At 37.4% G+C, this 18,869-nt stretch overlaps 4 protein-coding genes and 1 non-coding gene across 7 annotated transcripts; 1 reads left to right on the top strand and 4 right to left on the bottom strand.

The window, feature by feature from the left end:
- Positions 1 to 26: 26 nt before the first annotated feature.
- Positions 27 to 5,964, bottom strand: LOC111440216 (translation initiation factor eIF-2B subunit delta-like). The gene is made up of 7 exons (XM_023077482.1): positions 5,266 to 5,964; positions 4,331 to 4,465; positions 3,216 to 3,565; positions 1,828 to 2,572; positions 1,646 to 1,742; positions 1,500 to 1,554; positions 27 to 421 (listed from the first exon to the last, which is right to left on the bottom strand). Exons 1-7 carry the CDS (start codon positions 5,798 to 5,800, stop codon positions 356 to 358), a joined length of 1,983 nt encoding a protein of 660 aa, XP_022933250.1. The 5' UTR covers positions 5,801 to 5,964; the 3' UTR covers positions 27 to 355.
- A 333-nt stretch (positions 5,965 to 6,297) lies between these two features.
- On the bottom strand, positions 6,298 to 8,113 carry LOC111440846. 3 transcript variants are annotated; one of them, XM_023077663.1, is made up of 2 exons: positions 7,895 to 8,098; positions 6,298 to 7,093 (listed from the first exon to the last, which is right to left on the bottom strand). In XM_023077663.1, the coding sequence occupies exon 2, from the start codon at positions 6,964 to 6,966 to the stop codon at positions 6,499 to 6,501; it is 468 nt and encodes a 155-aa protein (XP_022933431.1). In that variant the 5' UTR covers positions 6,967 to 7,093; positions 7,895 to 8,098; the 3' UTR covers positions 6,298 to 6,498. The 3 variants fall into 3 exon arrangements, 1 of the variants encoding a protein (XP_022933431.1); XR_002710040.1 differs by having other exon boundaries at positions 7,076 to 7,104; positions 7,895 to 8,113; XR_002710039.1 differs by lacking the exon at positions 6,298 to 7,093 and adding an exon at positions 7,469 to 7,808 and having other exon boundaries at positions 7,895 to 8,113.
- A 2,530-nt stretch (positions 8,114 to 10,643) lies between these two features.
- Positions 10,644 to 16,170, bottom strand: LOC111440157 (general transcription factor IIE subunit 1-like). The gene is made up of 10 exons (XM_023077469.1): positions 15,810 to 16,170; positions 15,556 to 15,678; positions 14,762 to 14,882; positions 13,627 to 13,755; positions 13,397 to 13,506; positions 13,079 to 13,265; positions 12,671 to 12,871; positions 12,349 to 12,579; positions 12,029 to 12,227; positions 10,644 to 11,210 (listed from the first exon to the last, which is right to left on the bottom strand). The coding sequence occupies exons 1-10, from the start codon at positions 15,830 to 15,832 to the stop codon at positions 11,110 to 11,112; spliced, it is 1,425 nt and encodes a 474-aa protein (XP_022933237.1). The 5' UTR covers positions 15,833 to 16,170; the 3' UTR covers positions 10,644 to 11,109.
- LOC111441271 lies at positions 11,710 to 11,812 on the top strand. Its single transcript, XR_002710115.1, has one exon. It is a non-coding gene; the product is annotated as a U6 spliceosomal RNA (small nuclear RNA).
- Positions 16,171 to 16,855: 685 nt separating the features above from the next.
- Positions 16,856 to 18,628, bottom strand: LOC111433732 (tetraspanin-11-like). The gene is made up of 2 exons (XM_023070905.1): positions 18,093 to 18,628; positions 16,856 to 17,173 (listed from the first exon to the last, which is right to left on the bottom strand). Exons 1-2 carry the CDS (start codon positions 18,597 to 18,599, stop codon positions 16,856 to 16,858), a joined length of 825 nt encoding a protein of 274 aa, XP_022926673.1. The 5' UTR covers positions 18,600 to 18,628.
- Between the last annotated feature and the right edge of the window lie 241 nt (positions 18,629 to 18,869).

Genomic DNA, 18,869 nt, shown 5'->3' with positions numbered 1-18,869 from the left:
GAAAATTAATTGAACACTTACATATCTGATCAAATTGAGATAAAATTGGAAGTTTGTAGCGGAATCTGATGGATATGAGAGTACAAATTGATATACAAAATTGCGAGAAAGGTAGAGGAGAGGCGACAATTACACTCTTCACCGTTACTTCACCAAAATCAAAATTTTAAGCCACCAGCCAGCCAGTAGACACCATGGATACCATAAAAGTGGTATTTGGGTGCAAAAATGGATGAGGAAAACTCTGGTTGGTTTTACTTTTTCACAACTGAATCATATTGAACATGCTATATCACTGAATGTTTCTCCTCTGCAAAAACCAGCTGCATCACCTTGAATTGAACTGCTTTCTAAGTCATACCCATAGGAGGTGCTCTCTGCGATACTCGCGTACGATCACGGGCACGCTTGTTGGCGGGATCTGCAATCGAGCATGTTTAGGTAAGGACTGTACAGGTTATTTCAGCCAGTCACGAAAAAAATGGAATTGCAAAGACTATGTCGTAAGAAAAAGAGAAAGCAAGCTACAATGAGTATTGGACTAGTTTTCGATTTTTCTTCCATGAATAAGTGTCACCAATCTTTTGGCTCGTATCACCATCACCCTCGTGGTTTTAAAACGCATCTACTAGAGAGAGGTTTCTACACCCTTGAAAACTTAAACTTAAATGAACGTGAGGTCTCACAATCCACCCCACCACTCTATTGGACTCTCGCAATCCACTCCTTTGAGACCCAACCAATATGAGATCTCACAATACGTCGGACCTTGATATTCTTTGAGGCTTCTCCTCAACTATTCTTTAAGAGTTTATTACAACTTCTCACGGGAAAATCTTTTTGGAACGAAACCAGTATTTTGGGTCAAAGGTGTGAGCTATAGATAAAAGGAAACTACAACACTTTCCATAATAGGCCCCATTACAAAACTTCTTGAAGAAGAAACATAGAATGTCTAAAAATAAATCCTTAGGTGGTACTACACCTTCTATGGCATAACAAACCATTGTGCTAATGCCACTCATATTTCCTTAATTCCTATAAAGTTCAGTGCCACGAGACCTTTGAAGTTTAGGGTCATCATAGTGGCCTTTTTTTTTCTTTTTTGTAAAGTTTTGTTTTTGTATTTCAAGTAGACTCTTTCACGTCCTTTCTTCGATAATTTCTAATCTGCTAAACGACCTTTAAATTTTTTTATTTTTCTCGACTTTGGTCTTAGAAAACATAACTACAGGAGATTACCGGCATAAGAGGTCTTCTTGTGCAATCTCACCATATCGGCATTATATTTGTGGGTCAGTCATCTTTTTATCTCAAGTGATTCCTACCCCTAATTAATGGTTATAAGCCCTATCAGAGTAATACCTGTCGTGTCTTTCCAATAGGCCCTAATTCCCTTTTTTCTTTCTTTTGCATACTTTTTTGGACTATCAAGTAAATGAACAACAAGAAATGACATGTGCATGCACAGAGAGAGAGAGATATACACTCAGACTTACCATGCCATAATCTGTGACAATCATTGAGATGTAATCTGAAGGTGTAGCATCATACCTGTGACAGTATAAATACCTAGTTAGTACACATCCTTACAAGACAAAAATAAAATAAAATAAAGAGTATCATGAATCTATTGCGGATATACATTAAATTCAGAAGTTGCAAATGTTCTTTAGAAGTCAGACTATCTAGATAACTAATATCAGCCCTTCCAAAAATCTTTGATATAGCATCTGGGTCCCCTGCAGGCAATTAGAAAGGGCTCAGAAATTGACCGTCCCCAATTGAAGGAAGAAAAGAAGGAAGAACAAGCACAAGAATACGTACCTAATTCATTAAAGCATATTGAATCAAGTTGTACCCTTTCATGAAATTTATATGCTTCACAGCAGAATAATACTGGAACATGAAATGCATCTGCAACCATGGCAATACCTGCAGTCCCCACTCTTGAATATACAGTTCCGTTAGCTAATACAGCAGCAGCACCCAAAAAAACTCGGTTTACTTCACCCATCACATAGGAAATAGCATTTATATGAGTGTAAGTACAACTGAGGCCCTTTGCTATCAGCCTACGCAGCAATGCTTGGCCCTCAAGTTTTGGTCGAGAATCTACCACCACAACACGAAATTGTTTCCCAAGATCATGAGCATACAATAGAAGCATCTCTACAACACATGGTGATCCATATGTGAGAAGAACGTCTCCATCCCTGATCTTGGTAGCAGCGTGTCTAACTATGACCTCATCAGCAAGCATTATCTTCTCATTGATAAAACGACTGATATCTAGGGAAAGTGTAGCTTTCGCCTCAGATTCTAGAAGACTTGGTGGTAATTTGGCAATGCGATTTTTCAAAAATCTGATTGCATTACCCATGCTAACAGACAATGGCCTGCATTCATTAAAGAATGACACATAGACACCAATTTTTGCAGTTAAATCTCTAACGAGAGATTTCTGTGGCGGAGTTGAGTAGTCTTTAATAGCCTCCTGAAATGCATGGAGCATTGCTATACAACGAGCATTACCGCCAGATATATCTCCAGCCATGTATTGTAAACCAACCTAATAGAATATCGATATGTGACTATATAAGATAATCACTTGTCAGAGTAAATACACGGTAATATCATAAATTCTTAACGCAATAAGCAGTTCAGACATTCATCACATTACCATCTAAAGACTATCAATACACTATTCATAACGATATCTTCTGTACACACGTCTCAACATGTAAAATTGCAAAAAAAAGTAAAAAAAAAAAAACATTTAAGCTAATGAAAAGAGAAAACTATGGTCATACATCAACTTCATGAGATTGGAAGTGGGGTAAAGCTAACTTAGGACGAGAAGAATATGAATGTTGAGAATATTGGTTTGGATATCAGAATTTTCAACGGACATTCTATGGGTAATTCTTTTAACAAAAAAAGGAAAATTAAAATACTCCGTTCTTCATATCTAGTAAAAGTTCCATCTCTTCCTGATTAAAAACAACTGTATTGTTTTGATCTCCTCTATGAAACCAAAATTTTATAGCACTTATGACCATACAGTTCATATTCTGTGATACTAACGCATATCATGAGAAAAAGAAATTTAGCGAATATTTTGTGCTCAATTTCAATCTAGAAGGTGATGCTTGGCATTATTTCTAACTCATATGAAATCAAAAGCTATATTAGCTAGTTTCCACAAAATGCACCTTGTAAATGGCAGGATGAATGGTATCGAGTTGGAAAAACTTTGACACAAGATCAGGAAGTTGAGTCCCCTGCTCATATTGTGGCAAATGGCGAAATAATTCAACCCTATTTCTTGCTTCAGTTTGATTAAACACAGCTCGCTTTTTAGCCCTTTCGACCCGATGTTTATCATCAAATTGCATACGTGGAGGGGGAGCATCTTTCTTCCTTTCTTTATCAACAATACGATCACCTCCTCTATTGTCAGTAGATGCAACTGAAGGTGTAGCAGGACCTTTAACTGTTGAAGGCTGTTTCCCAACTTTACCGGCTGTTGCCCCAGAGGCAGTACCTGACTTATTTGCCTCACCTTAAAAAAATAATAATAAATAAATAAATAAATAATTAAAAAAAAATACTAACAATATGAAATAGTTAAATGAGCCAACTAACAAATTTCTGCTATACGTAACCAGAGAAAAATTAAAGAAGGTAACAACCAAGATTTATTAAATAAAATGAAGTGCCAATTAAAATGTTTGCGCATGGGAATAGCTAATGCAGGTGTTAAAAGCTAATATACACAAGGAACGAAGCCAGTCAAATCAACATGCAACACTACGCTATAAAAGTGAAGTGAAATATAATGTAAATTACAATGCTCTTCATCTGCATACAGATGGTTTACCATCTAAAACCTTAAAGATGGAACTGAGAGAAATAAGGAACCTAATTGAACCTATGGTGCGCAACAGCATAAGGGTAATTCAGTCAATTAGCTCCGTATGATGAATGCATGTTTGTGGGCTTACATATACTAAATGGTCATCTTGAAAAAAAACAAATTGAACAATTAAGTTGTTTCTAGTCCATTTTGATCGTTTGCACTTAATCCCATTTTGTAAGGGCATTAAAATTATTCCTATCAACAGTTTCTTTTTCTTTTTTTAAATTTTTGGGTCGACAATCCTTATCAACTACAGAAATAGTATGAACACAAGGTAAGTTAAAAGTAATTATTAATTTACTATCTGTCAATGAATCATTCAATTTTCTGTAGTTTAGTGATGTATTTATAGAAAAAAGTTCATGATCAAACTCCGTGGACGGGGAGCTGTTTACTGAAGAATTGTACCTTTTGCAGAAACTTTTGCTACTCGCTGAGCCTCCTGTAAAGCCCGTCTTTCAGCCTTAGTAGTTTTTTCCTTCAAGGGTTTTGAACTTGAAGGAAAATGGTCTTTGGCCTCTGTGGATGCTCCTCCCGTCTTTTCTGCAAGAGCTAATTTATCAAATTATGTAGAGACAAAAGCGTATATGAGATTTCAATTATATTTTTGGGGAGGGAAGCATTCATTTCTCCCTGTCTTATATGCCAATGAAGGCGTAGTCGTGGAGATAACACCCAGGGGAAATAAACACCTTGGATTTTTCCATACAAATAACAGCTGAGATTCATTCACTTAGCCCAAGTTTCATCCAACAAAAAATACCTCATGATTAGATATGCACTCCCTCTTCTAAAGATAGAAGTGAGTGAGAGAAATTGTTTTCGTTCTGGAAATGCAATTTTGAACTTCCAGGAGATAACATGCGTTTGAGAAAAACTTCAACCAAAAAAAGCCATGTGTTGAGGAGAAAAACATGTTAGGTTCTTCTATCCAAAGCGTGCATAACTCATAATTTTATATGCACTCACAAAAGCATCTTCGGTAATAAGCATACATGAAAGCCCCTACTTCTGACAAGATGTGGTTGTTTATCCCCAAAAGCCTAACCAAATTAAATGCAAGCTCGTTATGGGTCAAGAAATTCACCAATAAGTCCAGTAGACAGAGATAAAAGCTGGGAACACGTATGAAGGTCTTTATAGAAGGAACTTTAAATGAACTAGAAACCACAACCAACCCCACAAGCTACTAAGTTCTTAGCTCTGCAGTGGTTCCTTTCAATCTAAATTAACTAGAAACCATAATGCTCTGCCTTCTTTTCAAGGGACGGCAGGCAAGACGTAATGGCCCATATCTTCCCCGTTCCTTTTACACAGACCACCAACTACGAAAGAGACATCACCTGTTGCTCCAGCAGGCTTGTTAGTTCCCAATGTCCTCACACTATTGGCAGGCATTGTCTCCAAATTATCCCCCCGCTTAGCCGCCATGTAGAATCCAACGCCAGGGCAGCTAGACGCTAACTTCCCCGAACCACTCCGCCGAAGCAAGACGGAGGCCGACGAAACCTCCGAGAATTCCAATTCTTCACCTGCAATTCGAGACGAATGCGACGCCATCGGTGACGATCGGAGCAGCATTTCTGAGGGATTGTGGCTCCCAACACGGACCAGGTCCTCAGGGTGCCTCCAATTTCCCGATGCCGGAACCGGCAGAACAACCGACCGGGAGGAAAGGTTGTCGGAAGGGTGACGTGGAGGCGGAATCATTACAGGAGACAAAGAATTACTGGTCGGAGAGTCGGGGAGCAGTGAAGTAGTGCAGTCGGGCGAAGCGGGAAGGGCCCCACCCGGAGAATGCGGGGCGTCGGGGGTGAAGAAGCCGACCTGCCGAACTTTGGGGTCGATGACGATGCGAGAGGCGCGGCGGGCATCCATGACGGCGGAGGTGGCAGTGGATCGGAAGGGTGGAGTGACGAGGAAAGTCCAGAGATAGCAACAACAAAAGAGGCAGCGGGTTTACCGCGGGAGGGTGTAGGGTTTTGGGGGCAAAACTTTTCGTTTCGGGGGAAGATGGATTGTTCTTTTGCGGATTTTGCTAATAGCCCCCCATGGTTTTATAAAATATCACTCTGCCTACCTATGTTTCACGACAATTCAATTTTAATTATATCTATTTTTTATTTTTAATGAAATAAAAAATAACATATAAACATTATTATCTCCCTTGATTATTGTTTCTTATCTAAATTTTAAATAAATATTTTTTTTTTTTTACCTTTCAACTTACCCATTTTAAATTTTGAATTTTTATAAATTCGATCCCTTGAAAAATATTATTTTTTTTTATATTTAAAATTATTGATTTAGAGGATTTTGTTTAAAAGTCACTTCGACCATGTAAATGAAAAATATTGTGAGAATCATAGTAAAAATATGTAACAGAGATGGAGATAGACAATTTTCGTGTACTTTTTCGATAACATCAAAGAACATCCTTTATGGATCCTGTGGCCATCGAGACGGTGACGACTAAAATGCCCTAAATTTTAAGCCCACATTCATGCATTATTCATATTCCTAAGGTGCCAAAAAAAAAAAAAAAAAAAAGCTTAAATTCACTGTTTGGGAGCGTTTCAGGCCTCAGGTTTCCTAAGAAGGTAACCGGGCAAAGGACTGGCACGTGGCGAACGGAATGGGGCTTCGTTCACCTTGTTGCCGTTACTATCGTAGTAAATTACACCCGGGAAATCCAACGGCTGGCATTTGTCGCCCATCAGGATCCCCCTCTGCCAAACCCCAACACGGCCCCACTCTTTTTCTTCTTCATCGTCATCCCCCTCCGGTCGTACACCTCGCCGGCTGGTCTTTTTCTTACGAAACAAAGTCATCGCCGATAGGCTAACCGTCTTCAGCACGTTCTTCGGCCGAGCCAACATCGTCCCCGGACTCGGCTTCCACTTAAGCTTCTTGGTGACATGGGCGGCTTTTTTTGCGCAGAGAACGACCAGAACTTTAACGGACCGGAGGAGGCCGGTGGGTAGTCTATTGGGCACGGTGCAGGAGTTGGCGAACGGCGGACGTTCCGGCGTGGAGGAAGCCATAATTAATTTAGAGGAAAATGAAGTGTGAATTGTGAAGCTTGTGGAGGCTAATTTATTTATAAAAAGATGAACTGAAATTTTTTTGACCCGCAGGTCCTCGGATTTCAGCGTCCGTGGTCAACTCTCCCTGTTTTGTAACTGTTACATTCAAAAAGCTGATTGGCTCATATATTTGGACAATTTTTCTTATTATCTCACCATATATATAAACAAAAACTTTATTTGACCTCCCATGTCTAATTCAGCTAAACTTGATTTGTGACGATCTCATCGAATAATTTTGAGAATTGCAATTGGATTAAAATAAATATATTACAATAACTATTTTTGCATTAATGTTATAATTAAAGATTAAAAAAATTTAAATACCAAAATGTAAACATTATATTTTTTTAACAAAATGTTTGAAATTTAGCCATGGACTAAATATATATATTTGTAATTTGTTGTTTAAATATCAATATTCCAAAAAATGGAATATAATTAAATATTATGTCAACCTACTATATATATATCTATAAAATTAAAAAAAAATGATAACAAATCAAGAGTTGCCACGTATACAACACAAAGAAAGAAGCGTAACAGAGGGACCAGAAAAACGATCGTTTGGGGGAAATAGGAAATTTTGAAAATCGAGTATATAGATTTTTTAAAAAATGATTAACATTCTTTCGAAATCCATCACATACTTGATGAAATGACAAAAATCCTCCCAGAAATTTGTTTGTTGAAAAATTTTGAGTTGAAATTGACAAAATAAATGCAAGAATTCCGTAAAATTTGACCTAGCTTGAATCGATCTTAGAAAACTTCCAAACTTCCATTGCCGATTTCCGATTCTGTTTACACAGAAATTCCGGCGATAAAAATCAGATCAAATGCATAAACTGAATCGAATTCATTGAAAGTCCTTCATCGTACTCACCGACGTGATGAAATCCGTATACTCCGAGTGGAAGAAGAAGGAAGGATGGCGCCGCGAATTAGTGTGAAAATGGTGATGCTCCGATGAAGGTCGATTGAACGCTGTGAAATTGCAGGGAATGAAGAGGAAGACGACGATTGGAGATCTTGACAAAACCCTTCCCGCGACGAACGAGTGACCGGAGAAGAAGAGCCCATTGGATTTTAGGCGAAATTGGGAAACCCGAAAATTGAACCAGCACGTGCTTCTCACGTGTGGCCATGAATTCCCCCAACTATCCATTTTACAAAGAAGCCCGGCCCAATACGAGAAAGATAATTGAAAATATTATTAAAAAAAGAAAAAAAAAACCTGAATTAATTAATATTAATTCCTTGTTTCACGCGACGTGCCGTGTCCTCACAGCCATTTGTTGATTAATTTTTGTTAATAATACAATAATTTAATTAGCTCTTGTTTTTATAATTAATTAGAAATTCAGGCATAGGAAATAAAATAAGAACAAAAAATTAGAGCAATAATTTGATGAATATACATATAATTATTAATTTTCATTTTGTATTTGATGAAGAAAAAAATGGAATGGTGAACAAAGATGATTACAACATGAATACACATAATGATATAAACCATAATAATATATAATGAAAATTTCAAAACCAAAAGAAAGAACCTCTCTCAATCTCAATCTCAATCTCAATGGTGCAATGGGTTTGGACCAGAAGGGACGAGTCGTTTTTCGACGCCATACCGGGGATCGATCTCGGCTGCAGCCGGGGGAGAGGCGGCGAGAGGGTGGGCATGGGTGTGGTGGTGGTGGTGGTGGAGGTGGTTGTGACGGTGGTGAAAGGTGGTGAAGTGAAATTTAGGAGACAAGAGCTTTCTGGAATGGGAAAAAGATGGGGGTTTTGGAATGTTGTGAAGAGAAGCTCCATGACAGAAGATGGGTGAGAAGGAGAGGAGGAGGAGGAGGAGGAGGAGAAGAGAGAAGAATTTGGAGAGGTTTAATGGCATGATTAATAATGGTGTGGAGGGTGGGGAGAGGGAGGGGAGAATGGGAGGGAGAGGGATGCATGGAAGAGAGAAAGAGAAGGGAGAGGATTAAGAAATGGGGTTTAATTCTGGGAGTTTGAATATAAAAAGGTTGACTTTTGGACTGTATTTGTAGAGAGAGAAGAAGAAGATGAAGAAGAAGAAGGGAGACAAACTGTCTCAGAATTCTTGTTTCAATGACAACTTCCTTTGCGTTCAAGGAACTAACCCTCATTTAAAGCAGATTGTCAAACTTTCAATATTATATATATATATATATATATATATATATATATATATATATATATATATATATATGTATGTATGTATGTATATATAATGTTAGAAGTTGTTTAAATTTCAACCTCAAACTATAAAAAAAAATTATAGATGAAATAAATAACAGAGAATTGATATATACAATGATTTAAAAAAACATATATAAAAATGAATAATATTTATATAATCTTAGGCCAGCAAAACATGTTCAATTATTTTTAGTATTAATTAACAAATAAAAATATGAAATTCTGCAACTAGAAGTCCTGATTTGTCTCTTATACAGTGGTTCCAACCCCATTTGACCAGACCTTTCAATGGTCAATGGCTTGCCGAACTCATTTGAAATGAGTGTGGGAACGAAACATTTTTTTAGATGGATGTGGAAATCTCACGCTAGCAGATGAGTTATAAAATCGTGAGACTCGACGAACAATACATCATGAGTCAAAACAGACAATATCTGGTATTAGTGAGCTTAGTCATTATAAATGGTAGTCGAGCTATGTGCTAGAAGACGCTAAGTCTCAAAGGGGAATGGATTGTGAGATCTCATATCAATTCGAGAGGGGAATAAGTGTCCGTAAAGACATTGGGCTTCAAAGGGATGAATTGTAAGATCTCACATCGGTTGGAGAGAAAGAATTTGAATCATTACACAATCAACAAAGATCCAATATGATTGAGTGTGCAAACCCAAGTTCCCAAGCAAAATATTTCTTTTTGTTAAAAAAACAAAGCACAGCCCCTTTTCTTCCGGAAGTGGGAAAATGACCTTTGAATGGCTTTCTTTCAAGATCACTTTGTCGGCTAAGCTCTCAATATCATGCCTTTATATCTTATCACTAGAAAATATTGACCATTCGATCATTCACCACGATGTAAATGGGGAAGACAATTCTTATGCAGAAATGTCGGCATCGGTTGGGAAAAACTGATGAGATGAGGAAGGGGAAAGTCAAATCACCCCCCACCTAGGATTGACTTTGCTTAAACTACAGACACCTTCCACCTAATAACACTCGGAGTTCACATTTGGCATATCAGAGTCAGAAGGGATAGCCTTAAACCTGATGGCTTGAGGCTTTCCTACTCATATTCCTTCTGTTCTTTCCAGCTAGTCCACTACATGGCTGAGAAGTTGAGCAACCTCCCTCTGTCCTGAAGGTTGATAACAAGAATAAAGCAGGGAGAGAGGGCAACATATGAAGAAGATATACAAGATCCAGAGCAAGGTAATTTGTTGTAATGACTAAAAGAAACCGTTCTGAAAGGATTACCTTCTAAATTGTTCCATGCTGCTGCAATCTACAGATAAACAACATGGTGAAACTCTAATGACCCACTAAGAGATGTTACAAGAAATTGTGATCTGACGATAAGTGTTAATTGTTATTGTAACCAATGTAAATATAAACATACAAATGAAGCACATGCATTATGCAATGTTTAAAAAGATATTAATTTATTATGTTCAGTTGTTTCTACAGGGAGAGTAAGAAGAAAATGTTTGGCAATCGCTGTCTTTATTCCTAAGCTTCACCATCAACTAAAAAAGTAAAAGCTACTGTAAAATATACCGTATTGCTCCAATAGCAAGTTTGCACACGGGTTCATCCCTTTATAATTTGGTAACAGTTGGATTGACATTCCTTTCTTCTTTCATTCATATATTTTCGTTTATCTTTTCTTCCAACACTTCAATTCATCGGAGTGGCCAAGATGAAATATCAGCAGAAAATCAAGCAATTTAGGGTAGGGATCTCTACAATCGGCTCCAATATAATAAGGAACACGGCTGCTCAAGATTAATTGCAGAGCTCCTACCTCAATTTATTAAGCCCTTGCAGATGGAATAAAGGTATGACCTTGGTCAGATTTGGGTTTCAAATTTCTCTGTCTCTTCAACCTTCCTCCCAATCCACATCATCTTCTTCTTCATCATCCTCTACCGAAGCTGATGCTTCAACGTTCAAGTCAACCTTGTAATTTTCATTTGCATTACCTGTAATAAGGAATGAAAGTTAAGGGACTTGGTGATTGGAGGCAAGAATCATCTAGTAATAGATAGTTGAATAAAGTCGAACCAAAAGAAGTTATTCCCTGTCGCAACTTACCTTAACACACAAAATATGCCATAACCAATTAAAGAAGAAGTTCTACGAAACTGTTAATTTCAATATCTTTATAAACTTAGTCTAGGAAACATAATCAAATCTAATGTAAGACTGAAAAATCAATAATTGAGAACCTAAAGCATTTAGTCACTAAATGCCCTCCGAAAAACACCAAAGTAAGGTCGACACACAACTTCGAAGCCACTATTCATTTGAAAAGCCAGTCTGGTATGACAGGGCGTAAGACAATAAGATCTTGATTGCAATTTGTAACCAATCAAGCTCGTTTTTAATAGAAATAATCAATTAAGTTTTGAAACTAGAAAGTCAGTCCACAGTTCAAAACATAAATAATGAGTAAAACATTTAAGTAACATGAAACATAAAATTCATACACAAAATCCCTGATAAACTTGGAACGACATAGGGAAGATTAGCAAGGCCCCTACAAAAGGATGATAGAATTCATACGCAAAAGAAAATGATGATTACCAAAAAGCTACTTCTCAAACTAAAACATTTCTTTCTCTAAATCCATGCCTAATATGAAGACTGATAAAGCATATGACATGTTTATGTCATTTACTAATTTATGGTACTGTCAAGGTACTAATACAGTTATACTGCACGGCAGAGTAATAAACAGATATGAACATCATACAAATTTAAAATGTCAAACATGGAAAAAAGGAAAATAATGTCTCACCCCCTGTTGGAGCCTCCTCCCACTCAATATCATCATCATCCTCCTCTTCACGTTTTGCCTTCATTCCCACCTGGCGATTGGAATTTGTGTTATTTTCTGTAACCTCAGTGCTGGAAATATTCTGTTCACTCTTAGCAGCTTCTTCAAGCTCTTGTTGCTTCTTCAGTATAGCAGCATAATAAGCTTTAACATACTCATCCTACAATATAGTCAACCAGTACATCAGATCATGTATTCTCTTTTTATTTTAGACTTTGGGATAAAAAAGCACTTAAGAGTTAAGAGTAAGAAATGTAAAGAGCTAATCTAATTGAACAGGCCTGTATATTCGTTTTATCATCATCATTGGCTAATGACTTTTTATCATCAAAAAACTGAGCAGAAGCTGAACCAGCATCCATCTTTGACTCCTCTTTGACCTCCCCACGTTGTTCCTTTGTGAGGTTCATTCCTTTCTTGATCATCCAAGGAGGTAAGACTTTCAGACTCGTCTCAGATTCAGATTTAACATCTGCTCCCTTGCCATCAGCCCCAGAAAAGGCAACTTCAACCTAAAAGGTAAATTCAAGAACTCATTGACTGTTAGAATGGTGCCTTTCAAGATCCAACAATATAACAGGCTTAAGGCAAAAAATGGGATACCTTGGTCTCACCAACAAAAGGCATTGGTGCTCCCCCATATCCTAAACCTTGTGACGATTTTGAAGGATCGTTGCCATTCAGATCACCATTTGCACGTGCAGCTGCACTTGCATGAGCTTCCCATGCTAAAAGAGTTCCAAATTCTGGAACTGCCAAATCTTTGACTCTGCTGACTTGTTCCATTAAAGGTTTAAGCTGTACCTGCAATAATTCAATTTATTCATCAACAATTAGCATAATTCATATACAGTACATAATTCTTTTCAAGATCAATATGGTAAAGAACATGAAAATGAACATGATTCAGAATACATCTCTTTTTGGTTATTGTACTAACTAAATGTAAAATCGAATACAGTAAAATTCACGACCCATTGGAAAATAAAATTCTATTTCAAGTGATCAAACCTCCATCTTCTGAAGCATGTCCTTTAATTTTTCATGTCGACGCTTCCTGGCATTATCATCACCATCCCCCCCTCCCTGAGCAGCAGCCAGTTTGTCACTCTCTGCAACCAGCTCTCCATTGCAATTTTCACAGTGGAAGTATTCATCTTCAAGAGAGATTAATCGCAGGGCATCCAAAGCAGTGTACCTAATCAATGTTATAAATTATTTAAGCTTGCAGCTTGCACCGTCAGAAGTCAATATCAAGTGTACTGTGATTCCAATTTTAAATATTACAAACAACATTCTTTTATGAGAGAAAGGACATATCATCAAAACCTTCTCGAACAGTTGGGGCATATATATTCCTGAACTGTGTTCTTGTCCTCTAATTCATCTTTCAGTTTTTTCCTCATGCGGTGCACTCTGTATCTAACCACATCATAAATCTGTAGCCAAGTTTAGCTTAAATAAGGTAACTGATAGAATTAAGTCTATTTCCATTGAGTTTAGATACAATTATTATTTAGTAAAGAAGCACCCATAACAATTACGTATAGAAAAGAAACCTGTGCATAGTCTAGCGAGCAATAAGAGTGCGTGTGCATCTTAATCTTTTCATCCCCCTCCTTTGTTGGGCGTTGACCATCAGCTGTGGCAGCAACTGCAGCACTAAATATTTTTGCTCCCTTAGCTGTCTGGAAAAACATAGAACAAAAAAATGAAGAGCATGCCTATAAATAATGATATCATGTTAGAAAGGGGTAACTCATTGAGACAGCGGCTCCACATTAAAAAGTATGAATTATCAAGCAATATATTTAACAGAATTCAAATAGAACCTTCATTATGAAAAATACCAGACAAGATTACATACCCCGTATGTTAATCAGCCTCAAATGAAGAAATGCAAGAAGATAAGAGATAAGATGAGAGAGGAAAAAGAGCACAGTTGATGATTGTGGTCATCATTCAACTTGAGAGAGGAAAAAGAGCACAGTTGATGATTGTGGTCATCATTCAACTTAATGCCAATCGTATCCTTCTTTTTCAATCTTCCTCTAGTGAAGATCTAAAAAGGCGTAATACAGACAAGAGAAAAAAGGTGGATTGTCGGATGCCTAGTCCAAGAAAGAAGGTATAGCAATGTAGCCACTAGTAACTGCATGAGTTGCCAATCAATGGATGCAGCATGAACTATATTTATCAGTGCTCCAAGTGCAAGGGACAATCGTGCAATCTAACGTCTAAATTGAACAAAAGCTCGTAGAGCCTCTCATTCATTCACTTTAGAGATTTTCTCAAAGAAAACAATTTTTTTTTTTTCCTTCTAAAAATCCCTTTACTATCTGTCTTTAGCAAGTCAATTGTCTGCCCTCTGGCCAACAAATTAGAAAAAAGGCTCTCCTATTGGCAAGTAAATGAGAGATAGAGAAATTACAAACATGTTTAATGAAAATACACCAAGAGGCAACAAAAACAGTAACTTCCCAAGACCCTCCAACAGCCTTTCTGCTCCTTGAAACACTTCTCTGTTTCTTTTTGACAAATTTCTCGAAATAACACAAACTCCATTCAACATAGGTACCACCTTATATGCCATAAACAGTCAAGTTAAAATGCTGAAAATTACATACTAAGATATTCCAAGCTACTAGCCTAATAGAAACAAGAACAAGATGCACAGGTAGAGTCAGCACTGACCTCCCTTCTATGATCTCGAGTAATCAGTTTTTCCTCTTCTAAAAACCTTAGGGTTCGACGTAACTGCTTCGAATGTAGTTTTAAGTTCTTTGCCAAATCTTCTTCCCGAACCCATTGTCGTCTAGCACAGAATACAACAAATGTGATGATCAAAGCATAAATGAGGCAGTAGAACAGCTCATCAGATTCACAGAAGAAGATTCATACGCGCATGGCTCCATTATCATAAAATTTTAAACCTTAGGCAAGACCATATCCCAAATTCTTTATGATAATAAATTAAAAAAACATGACAATGCCGTTTTAAATTAGCTATTTGCTCAGACCATCCAAAAGAATCTAACATTAAAAACAGGATGAGGTTCTTTAACAGATTGAACAAATAATAAGCAGAAATGGGATGAAACCTCCAGTTTGGAAGAAACAAAAAGTACAACTAAACTATTGAGTAAGCTACATCAATTTTGCCCTTCTTCAACTTAGCTTCACTAAAGAAACAAACATGATATGCATTGATTTAGTTGTTCCACTACAGCACTATCATAATGGGGTGAAAATATATTGCCCAGCTTAGTCTGGAAATATAACTACCAAGAATCGGCTTAATACTACAATACTCTAAAATGAAGAAAGAGGTTTCCAGAGATCCAATCGTATTATTTAAGCACACGTTCCACTAATAAAACTAGCTCCCCTTCTCCTTTCAGTTGCTGTTTAAGTAAGCACAAATTGAGTGACGGTGTTCTTCCTTGACTGAAGATTTCCAAGTAAATAAAAATGCAAAAGAGCAGTACCTCGTGAGAGCATCGAGAACGACAACCGCGATTCCCCTATTATCACTCCGACCGGTCTTGGGCTGATTATCCCCTTTAGTCGTAATATCATCATAAAAAGCTCTCGCAGCTAGCTTCACCAACCTGCCCAATTGATCGAGATGAAACCAAAACAGAAAACAGCGTCATTGTCGAGCATTCAGAGACGGCTAAAGAAGACATCCAAACTGCCATTGCATCGTTTTGAGAGGGCTCGAGTAAATAGAGAAAAGTACCTGTTAAAAGGTTCGATGCTCATGGCGAAGATAAATGAAATTGGGGTTCAATTTCTCAATCAAATAATTACTCCTGTTTGAACCCCCTGGATTTGGAAAGATTCAAATCAGAACGGATTTGAATCATATATTGATCCAAAAATTTGCATCCAAATTAGGTCTGATTTGGCAACAAATTGAACTAAAATTAGCCTCGATCCAAATTTTCCAGAAAGAAAGGTAAGTTGGCGTGGCAGTGGTGGATAGGGAGAAAGGGAAAAAAGGCGACGGCGACGGCAATGACTGACTGACAATGGCAGCGGTGGAGAGGGAGAAGAACGAAATAAGAAAACGCGCGTTATGGTGGGGTTGTTGACACAATATGGCGAAAGGTGGGGTTATACGTCAGTCTAGGGCTTATTTTTCTTCACAGAAAAAATATATAAATATATAATAAAAATCTGGATTTTTTTTTTTTAATAAACAAATATAATTGTAAATAAATATGGTTGGTAAATATAGATAATAGATATTTTTAAATTTATTAAAAACAGATACCAATCAAATTTATTTTGACGACATTAAATTTATTTATTTAATTAAATTATAAATAAATAGGTATTTTCCGGTGGTATTGTAAATTAATGATTATTTATGCGACGTATATCATATTCTATATCGTTGGTAAATATAGATAATAGACATTTAAAAAAAATGGTATATTTTAAGAATAAAAAATATATAGTTATTTTCAAGATGAAGAAGTAATTATTTTACGAATAAATCTATAAAGTAAAGTTTATTATTATTTACACGTAATGTATTGTATTTTCTTATTGGTTAATTTAGTAGAAATATATGTTTTCTGCACAGGAGTCGTATTCACTGTATATATATATATATTATGTTAAGTTCAAAACTTATGCATATTATGATTTATTTATTCATTTAAGATTTATAAATGGATAGAAGAAAGGATTTGTGAGAATATATAATATTAATATATATAAGTGAAATGTATTCACAATTTTGTTGCAAGCACAATAAAGAAGAAGTAGAATAAAGTGTTAAACACGGCGGCCGTACATGATGGGGTAACTGGGACGGGACTTGTTATTCCTCGTTGCACAACAGCCGATGCAATACACAATGGTAATGAACGCAAGCACGCAGCCATTAAAAATGGCGAACAATCTCCAATCCTTCCTGATGTTCGACAACACTCCTCTTTTGCACGCATTACACGCGTAGCACAGACCATACTTATCGTTGCTCCATTTTTTACAATCCGCCTCCGCCACCGCCGGCCCTGATTTCGGCACCGTCCACAACGTCGCGTTCTTTAACTCAAATCCACACTCCGATGGCGGCTTACAGCATCCAGACTTCACCAAAACAACATACAATCCATTTCGATTAAAATTAGAATCATGTGTTAAATGAACACGACTTTCCACAATCGTATGATATTTTCCACTTTAAGCATAAACTCTCGTGAAGATAGTATTATTTGATTATAAATACATGATCATTCCCTAAATTAGTCGATGTTAGACTTTCATCATCCAACACCTCCCCTCGAACAAAGTACGTTTCCCCTTAATCAAGACTCTACTCTTTTTTCTTTTGGAATCTTTGTCATTTTTACTGTGTCTTTGAGGAGGCTTGACTCCTTTTCTTTTGAGTCATTTGTTCGGTATAACTAAGTTTAGGGCATGAATTTGATACCATGTTAGGAATCACGACTCTTCGCGATGATATGATATTGTCTCCTTTGAACATAAGCTGTCATGACTTTGCTTCAGGGTTCCCCAAAAGATCTAACACCAATGTAGATAGTATTATTTGATTATAAACACATGATTATTCTCTAAATTAGCCGAGGACTTTCATCATCCAACATCTCCCATCGAACAAAGTACGTCTCCCCTTAATCGAGGCTCAACTCCTTATTTTGGAGTTTTAGTCATTTTTTATTATGCTTTGGAGGAGGCTCGACTCGTGTTCTTTTGAGTCATTTGTTTGACATTTGAGGATTTACCAATCTATTGATATTACTCAGTTTAGGACATAGCTATGATACCATGTTAAATGATATGATATTGTCCACTTTGAGCATATTGATCTGTGCTTCCCTCGCACCAATGGAAATAGTATTCTTTCATTATAAATTATTGGGCTTCCCCAAAAGACCTCACACCAATGTCGGAGATAGTATTATTTGATTATAAACTCATGATCCTTCCCTAAATTTAGTCGAGGTGTGACTTTCATTGACTCTCCGAAGAGAAACGGTAGGCGTACCTGAATAGGAGACAAATTCTTCTTGTAAAATTCACCCGGAACTTGAGGAATGTTATCGCGGAGACTATCGCAAATCTTAGCATCAACCAAACAGCTCCTGATCTCATTCCAATGTTCTTCATTCACGACATATTTCTGCAGCCAATGCGAGTAATCTCCAAGGCGATACTCACTATATCCTTTCCCGGACACGGTCCTTCCGACGCCTTTGTTCGTGACCAAAATCGCGAAAATCGTGAAGGCGAGGGTTCCGAGGATTAGGAGAAACAGAATCGTGAGGTAGAGGTAGAGCATGAAATTGAGACGGTAGAGGGATCCGACGAGACCTAACAGCGACAATACGAGGAGGAGGAGTCCGAGAATGAGGAGAGGGTTTTCGATTACCTTCTGGCAGTCGGTGGAGACGCCGCGGATTCGCAAGTAGAGAGAGGCGATGGTTGCGGCTAGGCCAATTATTAGAGTGCAGCCGTTCAGAATTCCGATCACCACGTTGCTCAGGCGAGGCATTTCGTTACTGATAGAGAGAGAGAGAGAGAGAGAGAGAGAGAGAAAAAAGAGAGAGAGAGAATACTGTGGAAGAAGAAGCCGTCGCGATGGATATTTGTAGACTGTGTTCGTGTGTTGTGTAATTCAACAAACCCAGGCCAGAACAGTTATCTAATTTCTTTTTTTATTTTTTTTGTTCGATACAGTTATTTTGCATGTGACATGCACGCGCCCAATACTGTTCTGTTATTTAACCTAATTTGCCACGTCGCAGACACTGGACTGCCGACA

This window comes from Cucurbita moschata, unplaced genomic scaffold, assembly GCF_002738365.1.
Source record: "Cucurbita moschata cultivar Rifu unplaced genomic scaffold, Cmos_1.0 Cmo_Scf00003, whole genome shotgun sequence".
In the NCBI taxonomy this organism is placed as follows: Eukaryota; Viridiplantae; Streptophyta; class Magnoliopsida; order Cucurbitales; family Cucurbitaceae; genus Cucurbita; species Cucurbita moschata.
Note: the sequence above shows the minus strand (reverse complement) of the source record. Positions and strands in the feature narration are given on the sequence as shown.